This window comes from Antrostomus carolinensis, unplaced genomic scaffold, assembly GCF_000700745.2.
Source record: "Antrostomus carolinensis isolate BGI_N321 unplaced genomic scaffold, ASM70074v2 scaffold15237, whole genome shotgun sequence".
In the NCBI taxonomy this organism is placed as follows: domain Eukaryota; kingdom Metazoa; phylum Chordata; class Aves; order Caprimulgiformes; family Caprimulgidae; genus Antrostomus; species Antrostomus carolinensis.
This window is the reverse complement of record NW_010328174.1, coordinates 103746-123440: the sequence shown is the minus strand read 5'-3', so window position 1 is coordinate 123440 and position 19695 is coordinate 103746. Positions and strand designations below refer to the sequence as shown.

Sequence of the window (19695 nt, the reverse complement as noted above, 5' to 3'; positions counted from 1 at the left end):
TTCCACTGTCTTTGCAAACAACTTTCTCACTGGTTGGAATTCTCCTCAGAAATGACTTTTTTTTCCTTCTTCTTTATTCCTCAATGGTTAGCCTTTTTTCAAAAGGAGTGGAACACATGTCAAGAAACCTAACCCATGCTGAACTGCCTTCTAGGCATGAACACACAGAGAAGTCCCAGTGGGTGTAGAAATTAAGGAAACCTTTGGCTCTTTTCAGCCACTCAAAGGTTTCTGTGCTTGTCACATCTCTATGTAGTTATGGATCAACACAAACTCTGCTATTGTAATCAATGTTATGCCAAATCTGTTGCTGTACTGCAGGGCATGATTGCCAACATTCATGGAGGTATTTTCTGCTGGCACTGCAGAGCTGCCTGCAAAGCTGCAGATACTGAAGTTCACTTTATGTGCTTCCCTCGGCATTTATTCCTTCTGACCTTTCAGTTGTGTTTTAGCCCCAAACTGATCCACAGGACTCCTTCTGCTGGGCAACACAGACACGCCATCTCAACTCCCCAAGTTATAACTGCCAAACATGTGCTTTTGCACCTACATAGTCAGTAGCTTTCAGGCCTAATGTGACCCTACGTTATAAATCTCTAGTTTAGTGACATTTTCCAGGAAAAGCAAATGAGCATAGGAACAGCTGTGTATGTTTGGAATTGAAATATTTTGCTGAATTTTTTTATTCTTTAAGACAGGCCAAAGAAACAGAATCTGGAAAACATAAATGGTTTTTCTCTATTAGAAAATACATTTCATTTTGAGCTATCATTAGCAAAATGCTAAACGAAAGGCAGGTACCAAATGTCTTTGCATCCTCATCCCAGATTCTAATTGGTTGCTATTTAGAATGAAACTAGAGTTTATTCTGGATAAATTAATCTTTTAAAATGACATTTTCTAATATACACATGTAGAAAAATGTATCAACAAAAAAATTGCAATTAAAGTCTATCCTGCTTTACCAAGCTTTTTACTCACTTTATCTTATTTGGCATACAGCTTCTTCAATTAAAATACTTTGAGCCTTATAGTTTTTATTTTTGCTCATGATTATTACCATTAAAATTAAATACATTGTAACATTCTGTGCGCTACTTTGAGCAAAAAAACTGCCATAAAGCCTGTATCTGTTTTGTTTCAGCTGCCATTATTGGTACTTTGTTTAACATTTTTATGCATGTTCCTAAATAATGAATAACTGCCAAATTACTGCAGTACATTTGATGTGAATGAGTCATTGTCCTTAAGTTAAGAAATAAAAGTGTGATGACCTTTCTGTTGTTCTGTATGTCATTATTGCCATCAAGTGACTAGTTTGAAACTTCCGATCATTCATTAGTACCTTTAACAGGCAAAAGGTTTTTTTTTCAGTCCTTAATGTCTATTGTTTTAGGTAACCCAACCAGTAATGGCTTGGATTAAAAAAGAAAATTAAAGGAAAATACATAATCAACATACACCAAAGTGCTAAACAAACAAAAGACCTGTAGCCTTTGTGTCTGCAAATGTGGACAATTATTGGACAATTACTGTTTCATGGGAGTGCTTTAGTTATTGATAATGTCACCAGGTAATGGGTATCACTTAATCTGCCTGTTTCTCCATCTACAGTGTGTGACCAACAATGCATTCACCAACAATAGAGTTTAAAATAAGTTTTTATAATATTCAGGCCATGAAAGTATAAAAATGATTCACTGACTCCTGACAGGTACTGTACAGATGGATATGTTTGAAATGTCTTCAAACACATTTTACCAATATCATCTTAATTTTTTGTTTCTGTATCCAGGACTACTAACCCTGACAGTCGGTATTGTGACTTCAGGATAGGTGCTAAATGTTGTCTTTCAGCGTTGGCTATGCTTCTTTCCTACCACCGTGATTGTAACGATATTTTAAAAGTGAATTTTCTTCTAGGGTCTTGAGTCTGCATTCAATTCTTGGACAAAGGTGCCATTTAGTTTAGCAGGAATATTTCACATGAGAAAAGTGGAAGATGTGACCTTATCTTTTTTTTCTGTTGTTGTTGTTTTGTAGTAATATGCAAAACGTGGAAAGTCAGACATATTTCATTGGTAGTTGGCGTCTGCTCAACAACTGATTGCTCTTCTCAGAGCTTTTTTGGAAAGTCTGCAGCACCATAATGATAGCTTTCTAAACACAGATGTCCTCTTGGTACAACCTATAATTTTTTATGAAAGATGTATCGATGTCAGGAATTTGAACAAAGTACTGGAATTAGTTGAACATTCTTGTTATGTATATGTATTCAAAATATCTTAAGTACATATATTGTAAGTTGGGGGAAAAATCTGCAGTGTCTGAAGGCATAGATGTTCGTACAAAATGTCAGAATGTAGTTTAAGATAAATTGATTCTTGCGTTAATGGACTGTGTATACTTTAGTGATTTTTTTCCCACTGTTTTATACTGTGTAAGTGCATACTGTGAACTTGAAACACCAAGAATCTCAAGAACACATTTAGATAATCAGGGATTTGGCCACGGAAGATGTCTCATAGCTGAGAGGCCTGGAGTAGCTATTAAATGTTCTTGTAAAGTCCCATTAGTAGCCTCCTCTTCTTGTTTCATTTACCTCTCAGCTAAGCTATCAGGAAGTTAATATTTCAAACACAGATTTCCCCTCCTTAAGTCAGCTATTTTTGTTGAGGTAACTCCTCTTAAATGTCTTTAGTAAGGAAAAGTCAGTTCAAAGATTAATGTGTAAGATGATAAACTCCCAGCAGCTTGTGGTACTTAGTAAAAGAATCCTCAAGTGTTTTTACCTGTGGAACTATTATTTGCATATACATACGAATTATCTACATACATGTAGGAAGACAGTGCTTAATGGCTATTGTAGATAATTTGTGTAAGTTCAGACTTGTAAGTGAAAAAGAAACTCTCCTCTGTTAATTTAGTGTAACCCTTTGAGGTTGGTTTTGAATGATAACATGATCCATTCTGTGTTGTTCTTTTACCTGTTTAGGTCTAGTTAAGATCAGAGTACCATGCAGCAGGTACATCTAGAAAATGTAATAAAATTAGGGTAAATATATTTCAGTAAATATTGTAGTATTTTATTTTTGTGCAGCTGTGCAGCCTTGATATAAGTGCTGCAGTTGTTATGACTACAGCTAACTTCATGTAGCTTCCATCTAACTGTACTTGAAGGCACTTGGTTTTGATTTATTTTCAGGTCATGCCACTAGATATATACACCCACACCACTAATGACACGTCATTCAGATTCAGAATAGATACTTATTAGTTAGAATGCTGCATCAGAAATGATGCAAAACCATAACTGTTAGTTAGAAAATGCTTTCTTTTTGGATTTTAACTGGGTCACGCTGTGGTCATTCAATATTATCATACTGAGGTTCTTTCCTTTTCCTCTTACTTTTGGTTGATGATAAAATCACTTGCATGGTATGTATGCATGTGTGCCTGTGTGTGGCCCAGGCTAAGTTGCTATTTGGCATGCCTTGGATCATAACCTTTTGCCAAACCTCAGCAGTAGCTCTTGGGGAAAAAATGTAAACATACAACCAAATTTACTCTGGTTTCTTTATTTATCTCAGTGAAAGTTGATACTCAGTGCTATAAGGCTTCAATATTACAAGCTCTTTGCTAAATTAGAAAATGGGAGAAACTAATTTAAATATTTTAATAAAAGTAATTCTGTAAGAAATACAAGTGAGAGGCAAGCAAATAGATTCTCCTAATGTAGAAGTAAGGATTGTAAGTGATTAACAGTTGTGGTAATTTTATTTATTTATTTTAATAACATTTTAGTTTTCAAGAACGACAAAGAAGAAAATACCTATTTTGTTAGGCTGGAATTATACGGAAACATGATGGAATAATACTAATTACTAAGAAAGTGCCAGGATTGTGGGTAGTATAATCGTCTACAATTTTCTGAGAATATCCTTACTAAAATAACCTACCTAATTTAAGTGTCCTTTCGAAAATAAGGAGACCAGATGTCTTGTTTGGGACAGTGCAAGTGATAGACACTTTTCCCTGAAATGGTCTGCCTTCCACTAACATTAAACTGTCCTTTTTTCTTCCTGTAGATGATAGTTTAAGATTATGCTGATTTTTCCTATGTGGTTACAAGTTATGGGGAAACAGAGCAGAGTTTCCATAAACTAGAAGGTAGAGGATTTCAGTAAATGGAAAACCTTTTGTCTACTTAGTTATTTTGACTGGCATTAAAAATCACATGCCAACAGTTTGCCACTCATACTGACTTTTTTATATTTGCTGTGAGTTGTTACCACTGTTGGCTGTAAGAGTTGATCACTTCACCTAATTTCAACTTGCAGAGCATTTAGCATTCCGTTAACACGGAATGTGTGTAATTGATATAAAGATGAAAACTGTGAGTTTCCCCTGCCTAAAACTTGTATCTTTGCCCTGCGCTGTGCCTATAAGTGGTTTTCAAATATGTCCCAGTGTAAAGCCTGAGATAAATCAGCATATATTAAAAGGATTTATAGTATTGGGTTGGGGTTTTTGTTTTGCTTTGTCTTTTAAGTTTTAAGAATACAGAAGTTCACAGAAGAGTGACCTTTCAGTCTTTTCCATGTGGACTCAGTTCTGTAAGTTAAAGAACTTCTTTCAACCTGAGTAGTTACATATTTAACATATATTGTTGATAGTGCTGTCTAGAGAAAGGTAAGCCTTGATGTTTGGTGTGAACAGAACCAGAGCAGACCAAACTGTTTAGTATTGAATATTTGAAGGTTAAAAAAAATGAGGCATTGGCTGGCCTCCACACAACAAAAATCCTAAATCATCAAAGGAAAATACACTCATGTAGATTAACTTTTACCATGCGTATTGACTGGTCTTTGCAAATTGATAGGACTCTGGAGAAGAGACTGCAGAAGTTTTGTATAAAGGGTTTTGCTTATGAGAAGATGTGGAAAATTCAATGTTAAAGGTATTGTCACAACTTCCTGAGCAAATGAAGACAGAAGAAAGATGAATCTAGTAGCTGCTGCTGGTACCAGGGAACTAAGATGAAAATGTTTGACCACAACATTTTTTTAAAACATTCAAAGCTGCTTCCAATTCTTAGAGAGTGTTTTCATGATAATAAATGTAGTCCACTGTATTTCATTTGTGATTAAATCAGCTCCTGTCACTTTCATCCAAATCCAGTAGAAGGGAAGGGGGCAAAGCAAGAAAGAAAATGGCTTTGCCTGGTTTAGGGAATTGGGAGAAGGGCAGAGTACCTGCAGGAGGATGACTGTAGCCCCTCATTCCTCTCTGTCGTCCATGAGGTCGTTGTGTGCTTTGCCGGATAAGAATCAGTGCAAGCAGCAACCTTGTCTGTGTTTCTGCCATTGTTTTGCTTATGTAATTTCCAGGATAAAGGAAAGAGCTTAGACTTATACCTAAAATTAGTCATAGACTGTGCAGCTTTCTTATCAACACTCAAATCACCATCAAGGTCCTTGCCCAAGGTCTTCCCCTTTCTGGCACCTTTACCTGTCTCCTGAACTGACAATTTCCTTTTTTTTTTTTTTTTTTTTTTTCCCCCTCCTGTGTGCTGCTTTTGCTCCCCTTGCCTCTGGCTCATATTGCTGATTTCTTGAGACTATGGGTGATTTCATGGGCTCTGACTTATCTCTGTGCTGCACAGTAGCAGGGAAAAGGAAGCACTTTTGGGTTTTGTGCTTTTTACTAGCTTAGCAACAAGTGAGGGACTGCCATTGTGTCTCTGGCAAATAGGAATGACCTATGCCATCTAATGCATATGCTTAAAGTGTCTATGTATGCATAGAGTCATGCATTACTGCTTAAAAGTTACATCAGTACTGGGCAACTGGAATAGCTGGTGCATTTTTGATATGTTCCTGTAACATCCATTGTATTTGCGTTGGACTGAGATTAGCATGTTTTATTGAGTTTATTTGCATAACGAACAAATAATCATTTATTAGTGAAAAAAGCAACTGAAAAAAAGGAACTTTGAAATATCTGAACCAAGCTAAGATACAAACAGTAAGAAACTAAACCACTAATTTTCAGACATGCCTGGCCAAAAAATTTTCTAATATATTTCATTGCTTTATGAATGCCTGTAACTTCCGTTAAATTACTTAATCACAGATACTCCTGATAAGTAAACCTGTATGCTTTGTAACACGTTTTAAAAAGACTCCAAGCGTAGCCTATTGTTTGATTCCAGTTTTCCTACCTTTCTCCTAGTCCTTTGCTTTTTTCAATAACATCGCAAGATCAGGTGCAACGTGTAGTCATGATGAAAGCACTACGTAGAGCAAGCTGGAACAAAGAAATGGTAGTCTAAAATTATTGGACAGGTGATGTTATCATGTATCCTACTTGTGATACCATACCTTGTTGATTATGCAGCATAAACTCTGAGCTCTTTTTTCCACAAAAATTGCAGTCTTGGTGTGCCATGCATTTGATAGCTCTGCATTTCTTATGAGTAAGACGAAACATCTTGTACACAAGTAAAAAAAATGTCTTATCACCTTCTTAAGGACTCTTAGTGTTGCACGTTGCAAACCGAAAGCCGAACTTGACCATTAAGAAGCTGACTGAGATCTTTATTAGGGACAGATCGCTCATCAACATCATCACTAAAGCAAATTGGGTGTGACACACAAATTTTTGGAACTGTGTTCAAAAGATCTGCAAAAATGACTGCCAAAAAAATATATCCTACTGTGAAATAAACATTTGGGATGAAATCTTGCCTATTGAGGGCAATCACAGCTAGTGGAACCGAGATTTTGCCTAGGGTATGTTTTTTTCGCAGTTAAAAAAAAAAAAAAAGTCATAAATAAGATGACTCGTGGCTGTTGATACATCCATACTTTGGCAGAGTCAGGCAGTGTATGTGCTGTAATACCCTGGAAGTGGCCAGTCTGAGAAACAACACTGATATTTTACTGAGCACCAGTCGTTCCCTATGAATTGCAAAATGTCAGAAGATGAACACTGACTCTACAAGAATTTACAATATTTATCTCCTAGGCCTGCTTATCTAACAGCACTGAAGGCATTTCCTCAGGGTTCACATCACAAAAGTCTTGAGACAATTCAGTAGTAAATCTCCATGGGGACTGAGCTGAGAGCAATGTCATGGCCCCAAGCACTGTGCCAAGAGCAGATGAGATTACTAATGCCAGTGAAATATTCTTTATCTGCGCAACAACCAATCCTCTAGATTGTCACCAAGTGCAAAATGAAGCACCCATCTGCCAAATATAAGAAATTACTTGTATTTCAGGACAGAAACCTGACTTATCTGTTTATGTCTCACATGCCAGCTGCTTTTCCTACATTAGGTGGAAATGAGAAATTTATTAAGTGTAAAGTGCACAGCACAATGAACAAGGAAACGAAAAGGCTTTTGGTTTGCTGACTGATTATTTTATTCAATCATTGATTAACATGTTTTTCTGGGGTAAGAATGGCTGGTAAGGTTGTTTTGAAAAGTATAAATAGGAAAAGAATTAAAACAAGCAAATATTTTTTTTAACATCTAAACTTAAACATCTCACTTGGAAAAATATGTTTTTATAAACTGCAAATGATGTAATGTTTTTAATGTTACTATTTCAAAAATATTAATTCTTGGTGTTAGCTAAGACAAAGGTTAGAATTGCATCGCATTTCACACTCCTCGTGTATAACAGTAGTACAGTAGGTAAAGTGGTAATTAATTGCTGTTCCTACTATGTCTCTCTAGAGATCTGAAGAATAATTTGATCAGCACAATTGAGCCAGGGGCCTTCTATGGACTTTCTGAATTGAAGCGCCTGTAAGTATTAATTCCATTTGAATTATTCTGAAAATTGTGTTTGTATCGACATTTCTATCCTTGGGCAACTCAAATATGCCACCAAGCAATAATGACATAAGGACACTGGCTGTAAAATAGAAAATCACACACTGTGCTTTTTAAATTTAAATGCCTTTTACTTCTTATTTACCTTATTTTTTTCACATTTCTTCCTTCTTTTTTTGCCTTTTCCCATTTAAAATTATCTGTTTCCTCTCCAGTAAATGTCCTAACAAGTACAACTACAAATTTAAATAACGTCTAATTAATGACTTAGCAGAAAATATATCACAATAGACATTAATCAGAAATAAAATTAATAGTTTAAATATCTGTAAGCAATGTTTTGTGTTATGCTAAGTTTTTTTCATTGTGTAAGGTCTACTTTTCTTCTATCACAGACCAGATCTATAAAATAAATTCTTGGAAAGGACACTTTGCCATGCTTTAGAATTTATCTACCATTTTCATACCTCTCACTTTAACTCTGCTTGATATTTTTTATTTTTAGTGTGGTTTTCTAAGCAAACAAGACTTATGCAGTATATTCCCTGTCCATCATTCTTGCATTCCTGTCTTTATAAATGTTCTCATAGTACTTTTGAAAACACTGACTGTTTTTTAAACTACATTTTTAGGGGGTAAAAATATCTAAGTTACTAGGATCCTACAAATGAGCCTTTTTGCTTTTAATCAGCAAGCACTACAGACTCCTTAGTTCTACTCAGCCTAAAGTAAAAGTGAGGTGAACCCTTTTTTAATTATAATTTTCCAAGTGGCAGCACCCAAATGTCCATGTACTGGCTAACCAGGCTATCAGCACATGCCATAAATCTGCCTAGCCATTGTGTGTGCTTTTTTAATGTGATGAGAAAACCTATGAGAATAACAGGGATTATTTTTGTGGAATGGTAAGATTTAGATGAGAAGGAATGCAAATCCCCAGAAAAATAAATTTGCAAATCCACAGAAAAATAAATTTACAAATCCTTCTGCTCTTTTGCTCTGAGGTTAAATTCCCTAACAGCTACATACAGGGAGAACTGCGCAACCTAAGTAAAAGGTTTCCATCTCTGATGATGGAGGTAGCAGTATTTTCTAACACCAACCACTAAGCTTTAGTGTGTTTGAGTAGAAAGCCAATGACGTAATAATGAATAAATCAGAGCAGCATATCCATTTTTAATACAAAGAAAAACATTAGGTTGCAACTTTTATACAGGGATAACAAGACAATGAAATCATGAAAATGAGTGCTAATTGCTGCTTTGGCAGTGTACTCTAATAACACAACCCTGACCTCTTGTGGGAAAACCAGGAAACCTGTGCAAGTCAAGCACAGGTCGGTCAGGAGAGACAAATCAAGGAAGAAAAAGTCAGTAGGCACTGGGAAAAGTGAGAAGAAAAGACTCTTCAGCAAGCTAGGAATGGCAACGTTGAGATTTATCATGCTAGATCTCAAAAAAACCGTCGTTGCTGCTATAAGCAAGTAACACTGGGAGCACTCTAGAGACAGGAAATCCATTAATTACTAGACTGCCACATATTTGGTGCAAGTCGGTGTAGTTTCCTGGTAAACAAGAAAATCTCTGCACTCCTTCACTATGCAACTGTTGGGTTGCAGGCAGCAAAAGGAATAGTGTAAACTCCTGTTGAATGCTGAATACATTAATTGCTTTAAGACTGTAGTTTACATCCACATCTTCTTATTTCACATGTAAACTACAAATGATGCTGTGTAAAGCAGAAGCTGATGTAATGTGGGCAACTGCAAGAGATATCTGAATGTTTTCTGTGAATGACTTGGAGAACTGTTATAATTTGTATTTGAATGGCAAATGGAGTTATTTCAAGAGTTTACTCAGAAAGGTACACACAAAATTGATGAAAACTGAAAATTTATGAAGCACTAAAATTATGGCACTCAGTTATTCAACAGAGGAGAGTTTTGTTTTCTCTAACATCAATTTTACAAGTCAGCATTAGTAAGTTAAATGTCTTACTCCTGGAAAGGAACACCAACTTTGTACATTACAAATTGAATTATGTCTAATATAACATGTATTAGTCTGAAGGAATGTGCAGCAAGCTGTCTTTTCTTTTTGCTAATTTTTTTTAGAAAACGTGTTTTACAATACAGAGATTTGAACCACTGCTATATATCTTATTGTGAAAATAACAGTAACTGAAGTAAACATTGAGAAAAGGCTATGTAGCCATTTTACTGAGTGCCACACTTAGAGAAATAGACACTTGTTTTGATTAGTTTAGATGAAATTTACTTTTGCTACCCAAATTATGACCCACATAGTGATATATTTTTTCCATATGTGTTCAGAATTTGCTTGGGCAGAAGTAAAGCATTACCCAACCAAGAATTCTGGGTACCTTCTTGTTTACTATTTACATCTTCTAATAGAAGGATATATAGATAGATATATGAATGTATGTTTGTCTTAAACTTACATTTTTAGATTTTCTATGCAGGTCTCATTGAGAGAAGTTGAAGAATAATACTAATATGCAAGTATTGCACTATATTGTTTTCAGCACTGTTTTCTTAGCTGTTGCCTACTTAATATCCCTGACAAGCATTTAAGATGTTTCATCATTTAATTGTACAACAGTATAATCTTTGTCTGATAGAAGAAGACTTTGTAGTGGATTCTAAAGAAATTGCCTTCACTTTCTAGCTAATTGGATATGTCTTCATGAAAGCAATAACTGGATTTGTCAAACTACAACCTTCATTCTCATGTTTGATTACTTTAGTGTTCTCATGTAACAATGGGGAAACAGGGAATCTGCACAATGTAACAAAGGAATCAGAAGACTGCCATTGATTTTAAAACACATATATTCAGATAAATTTTAACATTTTAATGGGTGTATAATAACTTAAAATCCTTACATTACAGCAATTATTTTAAAAAAACTATACTTAATAAGAAGGCAAATTTGAGTCAAGGTTGAAACCAAAATATGTAAAAATTAAACACTAGTCCAGAATGCACCAAAGGGCAGCATTCATGTTGTTATCACAATGTAATTGTTCATACCTGTTTTTATCTCCTTCCTGTAGGTATCCTATACATTATGTGGTAGCTATGACTTGTACAGAAAACATCCATTCACCTTTCTGCAGACAAGAGTTACAGAATGTAATGCCTTGCGCTATTTGTTGTCTGAGACAGCCATAGTATTGCTCTTAAAAGAGCTTGCCAAGTGCTTATCATTGCTAGCTCAAAAATTAATTGCCCTCTGGTTTCTGTGACTTCTTCAGTAAGAAAGGATGCTGTCAATGAGAAAAGACATTAGTAAACAGTAAAAATATGTCAATTTTTGCAGAATATTGCATGCAACAAAATGCATAGTGTTTTTCATATGTAAACAAAGAGGTGCTAACTTTGATAAAGAAAAATCTTTATATTGAATATAGTTTTCATTTTTTTAAATTTGCTACATATATAAAATAACATTTTAATGCAATTATTATAAGTTACATTATGGTATATTTAATTGTGGAATATTGCTCAATGTTAATATAAAAGTTGTTAAATCTATTTAATTCAGTTATGTTACATTACAGAAGCTTTTATGTCTTGTTTATCTCTAACTTGTGAAGTGTTAAAAATAAAGAGGCTGTATGTGATTTTGTAGGTGTGCATATGAATAAGACCTAATGTTTCATGGTTTTTTTGTTTGTTCTAGGGATCTTTCAAATAACAGAATTGGTTGCCTAACACCAGAAATGTTTGTTGGACTTAACAGTCTTCACAAACTGTGAGTATAACACCACTTTGGTTTTAAACAGGAGAAATCCAAACTGTCACATGGCTTACCTAAGTACAGATGGCAATAAACTTTCATTATAAGAAAGTTACAGGTTTTGTACTTAAAAGAAGTCCTCTCCAGAGCCTTTAATTGTGATAACTTGATATTTTAAAGATGCTGTTCCTATTTGTAATTGTAAAATCTATCAGAACTGCAAAGAATTAAATTTCATTTTCACAAAAGAGCCTCAATGTGACATTTCTATTTGAATGCATTTCTATTTGCATGTGTTGGAGACAATTAAAGGTCAAGCACACAAATGAGACTTATACTGGTTAAAAAGGATTCATTGCTCTTTCTACCCATTACAGCTCAATTAGAATTTTATACATTTTTTTTTTCTGAAGTGTGTTTCATAAAATACAAGTATATATTGAAAATAAAATTATGGAGTATCAAGAAAATTTGGAAAATCAGGGTAGTTCAAATTGCTTCAGAAATATTAATTTTAGGCTGTGTGTTTAAGATGTTGTATTATACATTTTATTTTTCATAATACTTTTTGAGTCATTAGTTTATCACGTGCAAGTCCACTGGAATATGTTCTAGGAGCAAAGCAATCAACTTGCATATCCATAAGCATGCCAGAGAGCCTGTGTGATCAAAAGATTATCAGGCTGTTCAGGAAAGAGCACTCAGAAAACATGAGATTATGAGATAGTATACCCAGGCTGTTCAGTTTTAGGGAGAATCAGATGACCTGGAAGAAGAGATAAAATCTATGATTGCAAAGTTTGCTAGTAGATACTAAGTTAACCAGAGAATTGGAGACAAGAGTTGATTTTGAAGAAGGACAGAAGTAATGTACAGGACTCCATGACTGGGAAGTACAATGGCAAATGAAATTTAACGTAGGTAAATATTAAGTAATGCAAGGGAGAAAAACCAGTCTGTTCTAGGATAACCATTAAAACATAGGAGAGGTGTTTTGACATTGTAGTGGACAATGCCATTGAAACATCTACTCAATGCTCTGTATCATTTAAAAAAAAATAGAGTATTATTAGAGGAAAAGGAACAGAAATTCATTCATAGTGAGTATCCAACATTTGTTCTGTGACAATGTTTGGCTGTACTATCCCGTTCCTCCGATTAAGAGTGTGTCAGTATATCTCTGCATTCTTCACTGATGCTAGAGATGTCTGAAAAAGGCATAATATGCATGCTGAATGCCTGTAGTTACGGGGCTGATCAAGCCACACAGTTTCATTTTGTAAAACAGATTTACCATATCCCTGCTCATTCTAATAACCTGTGTACCTGTCCAAGTGTTGGCAAATCTTTTCTGAGCATATCTGATATCCAAAGAAAGTCTCACCAGTTCCCTCTACACTATCATTAACCTTTATCATTAACAAAATACGGTAACTGTATTTTCCTCCATCTAGTCTTTTTGGACATCGTAAGTAAATATTTATGTTTTCCTCAAGATGGGGCTAACTTTCATTTCCACGTGGGTGCAGATACAGGGTTTTCTCTATTGTTTTCCTTCCGAGGCCTCAGTTTATAGCAGAGATTTGAATTAGACTTTTCTTAATTAAATTCTGAAGTGGCATTCTTATTACACTTTTCACTTTGATGGAATAATGAGACCTCTCATCTTCAAGAATGTTCACGTTGTATGATAGTTCTCTTAATATTGACCAATCCTTAGTTTTGTTATTATTTTGTTATTTTCACATGCTTAATGTTTCTGACTCATTAGTGAAGGCACTGAATGCAATCAGTCACAAGACCATTTCTGCAGAACACCAGTAATGTCTCACTTCCCTCCCTTCTATCCTATCTGTTGTTTTACAGTGTCTTACAGTAAATGCACTTAATGCCAGGTTCTTCAAGCTTTTATGAATGTTATGTCCATGTGTCAGTGGAAAAAATGACAATTCTGGTAACTGTAGACCTGCTAGTCTGGCCTTGTTGTATTTGAGTAACCGAATGAGTTTTGAAAGAAAGAATGTAAAAAAGTTTTGTCAGATCAGAAATGGGGGAAAAAAATCAATATCCATCTATTGAAGATATATCATGTAATCATATAAAAAGACTGCTAATTTTCTAGACAAGGCAAATTATTTATTGATTTTCGTATACATCTAACATTATAGTACATAAGCAGAAGAAACCCATTAACTACTGTTTTTGTGTGAGTGGAATTAGCCTAGAAAGCCTCTAGTTGCCCAGGTATTTTTTGGATTTGAACTAGTTCTGCAGATCAGTAGACATACTGTAGGTGGCCTTAGGAAAGATAATTTACAGAATTTAGTGTATGCTTCTCCCATAAATACCTATAATCCAAATGACAAACCTTACTGAACAGAATAGAAAATAGCAGTGTGGTGGTTTTAGCCTGGCTGGCAACCAAACACCAAAAAGCCACTCACTCACTGTCTTCCAGTAAATCATTTAATGTTATCCAAGTAAATCATTTAATGATTGCTGTGTCAAAAGTTATGACTTTCTCTTTTGTAGGAACCATCCTCCTTACCAAACCAAAGTCAAAAGTACCATTACTCTTGTTGGGTCAAGGATTATTTTGTGATCAAATACAACCCCAATATCAATCAAGAGGAACTGTTCCCCGCTATTTATAGTATCATTTGTTCCTCTGTCTCAGAAGTCTCATATAATGACATAATGCTGATAGTACTTATTTAAGCTGGGATCTCAGTTTACCTCTGGTGTAAGAACTGGTGGTTGCTTGTTGACTGCAAGGTAATGCCACCTGGTACTTTTCTAATGCTTTCTAGCTTTTTTCTCTTTGGAGGTTCATACAAACTTCCCAAAATTAAGCTTTTTAAACATGTTTAAAATACAATAATTCACCTTTCTGTTGCTAGTGATAACTCTGGATTATGTTTACTTGTAATTTCAGGAGTATGAGAAAGCTGTTCTCTGAAAAGGTTAAGGAGAAGCATTTACTCGGTGTAATATAAGTGTATATAATTGTACCAAGGAAAAGATGACAAGTTCTTAAACATGGAACAGAGCCATCACGTGTGGTTTATTGCTGAAGGAGCAATATAAAGATATATGCATATGCGTTGATTTATGTAGTTGTTGATTATGGTAATTAGAGCTCTCCTGTGTAGTTAGCAGAGATGGAGGAACTTTGCAGGCTGTTAACAAAACCAGTAGGGAGAGCCGTCAGTCCACTGAAAGGAGCAAAGAACATAAATCTTTTAATGCTCCTTCTGTGAAGTACAGAGAAGAGATTTTCTCACACTGTTTACAAGCACAAGTACCAGGTGAAACAAAATAACACAGTGTGTTTCACTCAGTCTTGTAAGCCTAATTCAGTTTGAAAAAAATGGAGTTAGGCCCAAACCAACACAGGATGTTTAACCAAACGATATGATGCATATATCTAAACGGAGTAGGGTAAAGGTATGTTTAAATACTTCACTAAAATGAAGGATGAGTTTTGTGCAGTCTGTTTTAGAACAGGACAACCTACAGGATTCTGTAATTAAGAAAAAAATAATTAGTAGTATATATTATTGTTTTGAAAACACACATGCATACAGAAAACAAAAGAAATCATAAACCTTTTGATAATTTAGAAAAGAGGTCTGATTGCAGTCAGGATGTGTATTTCAGTGAATAGGAATTGAATTTCAAGTTACTAATGACAGCTAAAATTTCAGACAGTTCCTGAAATGACTGCAACCAGTGAGTTGTGATTGTGTTCCTTGAGACTAATCTAATTTTTACACCCTCTTGGATTTGATGATTTGTACTCTGGAAAACGATTCCAAAATGCTTTCACATCATATGACAGATGCATCTGACATTGCCGCAGACAGTATAAGAGAAGATTTATTATGTCTTCTAAGATACTAGCTTAACTTTTTTGGCTAATATATTACCCTTTGGCTGTGTTTATGCTGTGATGAGGTGCATGTATTCTAACTAGGAGTGACATAATTAAATGCAACAAATCTTCCAAATCTCCTTTGGCCCCTCAGTGGCCATGTTTCAGTGCTTTGTTCCAGAATTATGTATGCAAATGTATTTCTTCTAGGTAATGGAGCTGCCATCTGCATTAATTCAGTTTATATTTAATCTAAATATCAAGAGCTGTGGAATGCTGGGATGGTGCCACTGTACTGATATACCAGTTTTAATTTATTTAGTCCCCCATAAGTTATCTCTTCTGGTTCTGAAATGTTACAACCTTGAATCTGTTTCAACAAGCAGCTACGGCTGGATCTTCCTTTTGAAAGTTTGAAACAGAACTTCCTCCTTACTTCCAATTGTTTGATTGAAGTATATCTGATTTATTCTTCATCCTGCCTCTGATTCGTCGTCAGCAGTTAGCTTTATGGTAATACTATACCATAAATTCTTGTGTGACTTTCTTGCTGTCACTGAAGCACCTAATCACTTTGTATGGGTTCAGAAATAAAGTACAAAGCCAGTAACGTGGTGAATCAAACAGAACCCACTTTAGCAACATCAAGAAAATATGCACCATCACCTGCCCTGTCTGTATTTGTGTTTTTGTCATTTTTTACCCCTCCTATCCCAGCCTTTTGGCACAGAATATCTATCTGTCACCCTTGAATTCAGCTTTTGCTTTTTAATACTGCTCATGAGTGAAGCATTCTTCATACGCATATACTCCTGCTTGTATATTTTGCCTCAAAATGATCCTTTGAGACACATAAGTCCCTTTGACTGTTTTATGGCGTTCGTCATTTATATGAAAGCTTTTGGCAAAAGTGTTTTATTCATTTCTGTAAAAGCACAAGAGTATTTGGTATATATAAAAAAAAAATGTAGGCCCTAATATGTAAGACCAAAATGTTTTACCTCTGATATAACAGAAAGCACATGCTACTGTTAATGGAGTAAGTTAATGGCATAGTAAGTGCATTAATTTGTTATGTTTGAAATGTTTGGAAACTTGGTGATACAAATTTTTTTAGAACAAATGTCCTTTTAAATCAAGCAAGAGTGGAGTTCTAGGATATCTGAAATGGTGGAATTTCACAACATTATGCATTTCAACATATTTTAACATATAACATAAATGATGTGAACTGACAGAACCAGGCATTTGCAGGGTACTGCAGATACCTAGCTCAGAAATGCATATGCTATTGGGGTGATTTAAGAAGATTTCTGAAAGTTTTGTTAGAGAAGTAGCTATTCTCACTGTTGGAGATCTAGATACTGTGTTTCTTGGACATAGAAATGTATTCCTTTATGACTTATACAGCCCTTTGAACATGATCCTAGTTTGTTAATTATTAGTAGTAGTATTACAGAAACTTCAAGCCAGGTCATTGCCAGAAGAATATGAAAAATTGGCTTGCTGTCTTTATTCTGACTTTTGAACTGTCAGGAACTCAATTTTCCCAGCACTTGGCAAAACCACTGAAGAAAAGGGTTACATACTTCTCTGTCACAATAAAAAGAAGCCCCAAATCTGTAAATGGAACCTGATTTGAGAATTTTTAGGTTAACACAGTGTAGGTCACTTCTGGCTAGGTATCTTGGTGGTTTTCATAGGACCTATGGAAAGCACATAGATTCAGTAGACAGGGAACAGACAGGTGCATAGCTACCATACATCTGCTGAACATCAGCTGTGGAAATGACTTACAGTTTTTCCCTGTTTTCTAAAATATTGATGAGACATAAAGCCTTCCTTTGGTCCAAATGGAATTACAAAACTTCAGACCTAGTGTTTTGTTTGTTTTGCTGTATGAAGCCTGGCTAGCAATTTAAGGGAAAGCTGGGATTTGCATCAAATCAGAAATGTTGTTGTGAAACTTTAAAGTTTTTTTTTTTTCATTATTTCAGTGATGAAAAATTAATTGTGGGGTAAGGCAGAGAAAAGAAAACCCCTGTATTTCTGCCTTCTGGCTGCCATCCATGCAAGGCTAGGCAGATTGCTTTCCCCATGCTTCAGTTCAGCATGATTGTCCTCTGTCAGTAAGTTTATATTACTGTAACTGCTTTCATATTAGTGGAACAACTGTTTTACTTCAGTGTAAATGTCAGGGTTATCAGTTTCTGATTTAGTCCGTTTAACGTCCCACTTCACTGAGCTGCTTCAGTATAGGCCTCCTCTGGCCTTATGTCCAATAAGCACGTGAGTAAATCCATTTTATTTTAAGTAAAGAGGTAACTGAGTCTTTGTGAAATGCTCAGTATTTTTAGTTCCTGTTGCTACACCCAAAATAATAAATTGATAGAACTAAGTAGCTACAAGCAAACATTAATTTCCACCTTTAGACATACCCACACTTGAAGAGATACTCAAAAGCCTTTCTACTTCCAAGAGCTTTGCACCACAGCTGTATCAAAGGTGCATTGTTAGACAAAATCTTAACAATGATTTCAATTATATCAACACATCTCATCGTTACTCAATATAATGAGAAATAATTTCACTTAACATTCCTGAGATAGTTTATTTTTCTGTATTAGTAGAATTTTGCTTTAAATTACCATGAAACTTTGAAGTTTTTTTTCATTATTTCAGTGATGAAAAATTAATTGTATACAAAAACAAGATTTGTTATTGTTTCAAGAATTATGCATACCTTTCTTAAAGTAATTTATAAATTAACAGTATTTTCTCTTTTCTCTTCTTTCTTGAATTCATCAATCCATATGTATCTGTACAGGTTTCTGTAGAAATTGTGATTCTTGAGTATTTTATTCTTTCTTACTTCATGAGGCTGGTTCAGCCTCTTTGTGACTTGGTAGATTTCTCATTGTTGAACATTGCTCCTGATCTAAATTTGTATCTTCACTTTAGTATACATTCTTTACTCTGTAGACAGAAATAAAACATCCTTTTTAATGAAAAAGTGATTAAACCATTTTCTTTGACATTCTACTTTTTAAATATGTATATGTAACAATAAATCTCTAAAGAAGAGATCTGAAATTTCCTTGATAGCAAAAATTTTGTAACCATCCTTGAATTCAGACACGTAGGCTTCAGGCACTGGATAGAAAGGAGCATACATCAGTATTTCAAAAGTAGGTAATTCATATGCTATGAAATGTTAATCTTGGATCCTGCACTAATTTTTCAGTTTACTGGTGTAGAAAAAGACAGTATTACTTGGTGTTAAGAATTTGGTTTTTATACTATTAAGGCACTGGCAGAGCAATACTGTTAAACTAGGCAAAATTTAATTGCATCTATTTTCAGGTATTCAGCCTAATCCATTCAGCTATCAAGACAAGAAATAGTAAAACAGTAGTTAAAATGTAAGTGTCCTTAATTTAAGGATGGGAAAACCAGTTTGTTTAAAGTCCTTTGTAATAAAACTATTTGTGTGGTTACTTTGAAAACTCATTACGATTTCAAGGAATTGCTTGAATTCTTCTGAACATTACTAATTAAGACACTGGTTTTATTTCTTTACCTTGAAGTGACATTCTACATATACTATAAAAATACAAAATAGGTCTCACTGACTAATGGTATGAATATTTTCACTTAAATTCTAGAATATACTCTTCTAGAATTCTAATCTATTAAATATGTAGAAGTATCTCTGTTTATTAGACCACGTGAATTATATGTATGCTGTGAAAATAAAAGAAGTAAAAGTGTATTATTTGATTTGTATATTACTTTCATTTATGAAAAAACCCCATAAAATTTAAATATGTTTTTAGAGTTATTACGAAAGTAGATTCTTAATTATTATTGGGAAAATTATACTCTACAACAATTTTGTTTTCTTCTTGAATTTTTTATAACTGACTGTAAATTGCTTTTTTCTAGGAATTTGTCAGGGAATATTTTTTCAACTCTCATGAATGGACTTTTTTCTGAGCTGCTAGCCCTGAAAGCACTGTAAGTATCATTCCTTATGTCAAGAAAGACATTAGAATAAACATAGGAGAGTTGAATATGAATTCAAACAGGATTATTTCTGGCAGTGCATTCCAAATGTAAAATAGGCAGTATTTTGTTATCAATGTCTGTCTCACTATTGATGAGCTACCGACTTCTGCCTGTCCCAGTGAAATGGATAGAGCTGACAACT

The 19695-nt window shown here is 34.6% G+C and overlaps 1 protein-coding gene across 1 annotated transcript in view; it reads left to right on the top strand.

Annotated features, from left to right (window-relative positions):
• LOC104528227 (adhesion G protein-coupled receptor A2-like) overlaps positions 1-19695 on the top strand; it is a gene marked incomplete at its 3' end in the record, with an annotated part of 108221 nt that overhangs the window by 45682 nt on the left and 42844 nt on the right. The window contains exons 2-4 of the mRNA XM_010172165.1: positions 7751-7822; positions 11555-11626; positions 19431-19502. Of these exons, the coding sequence (XP_010170467.1) occupies positions 11595-11626; positions 19431-19502 (104 nt within the window). The remainder of the gene's footprint in view (positions 1-7750; positions 7823-11554; positions 11627-19430; positions 19503-19695) is intronic.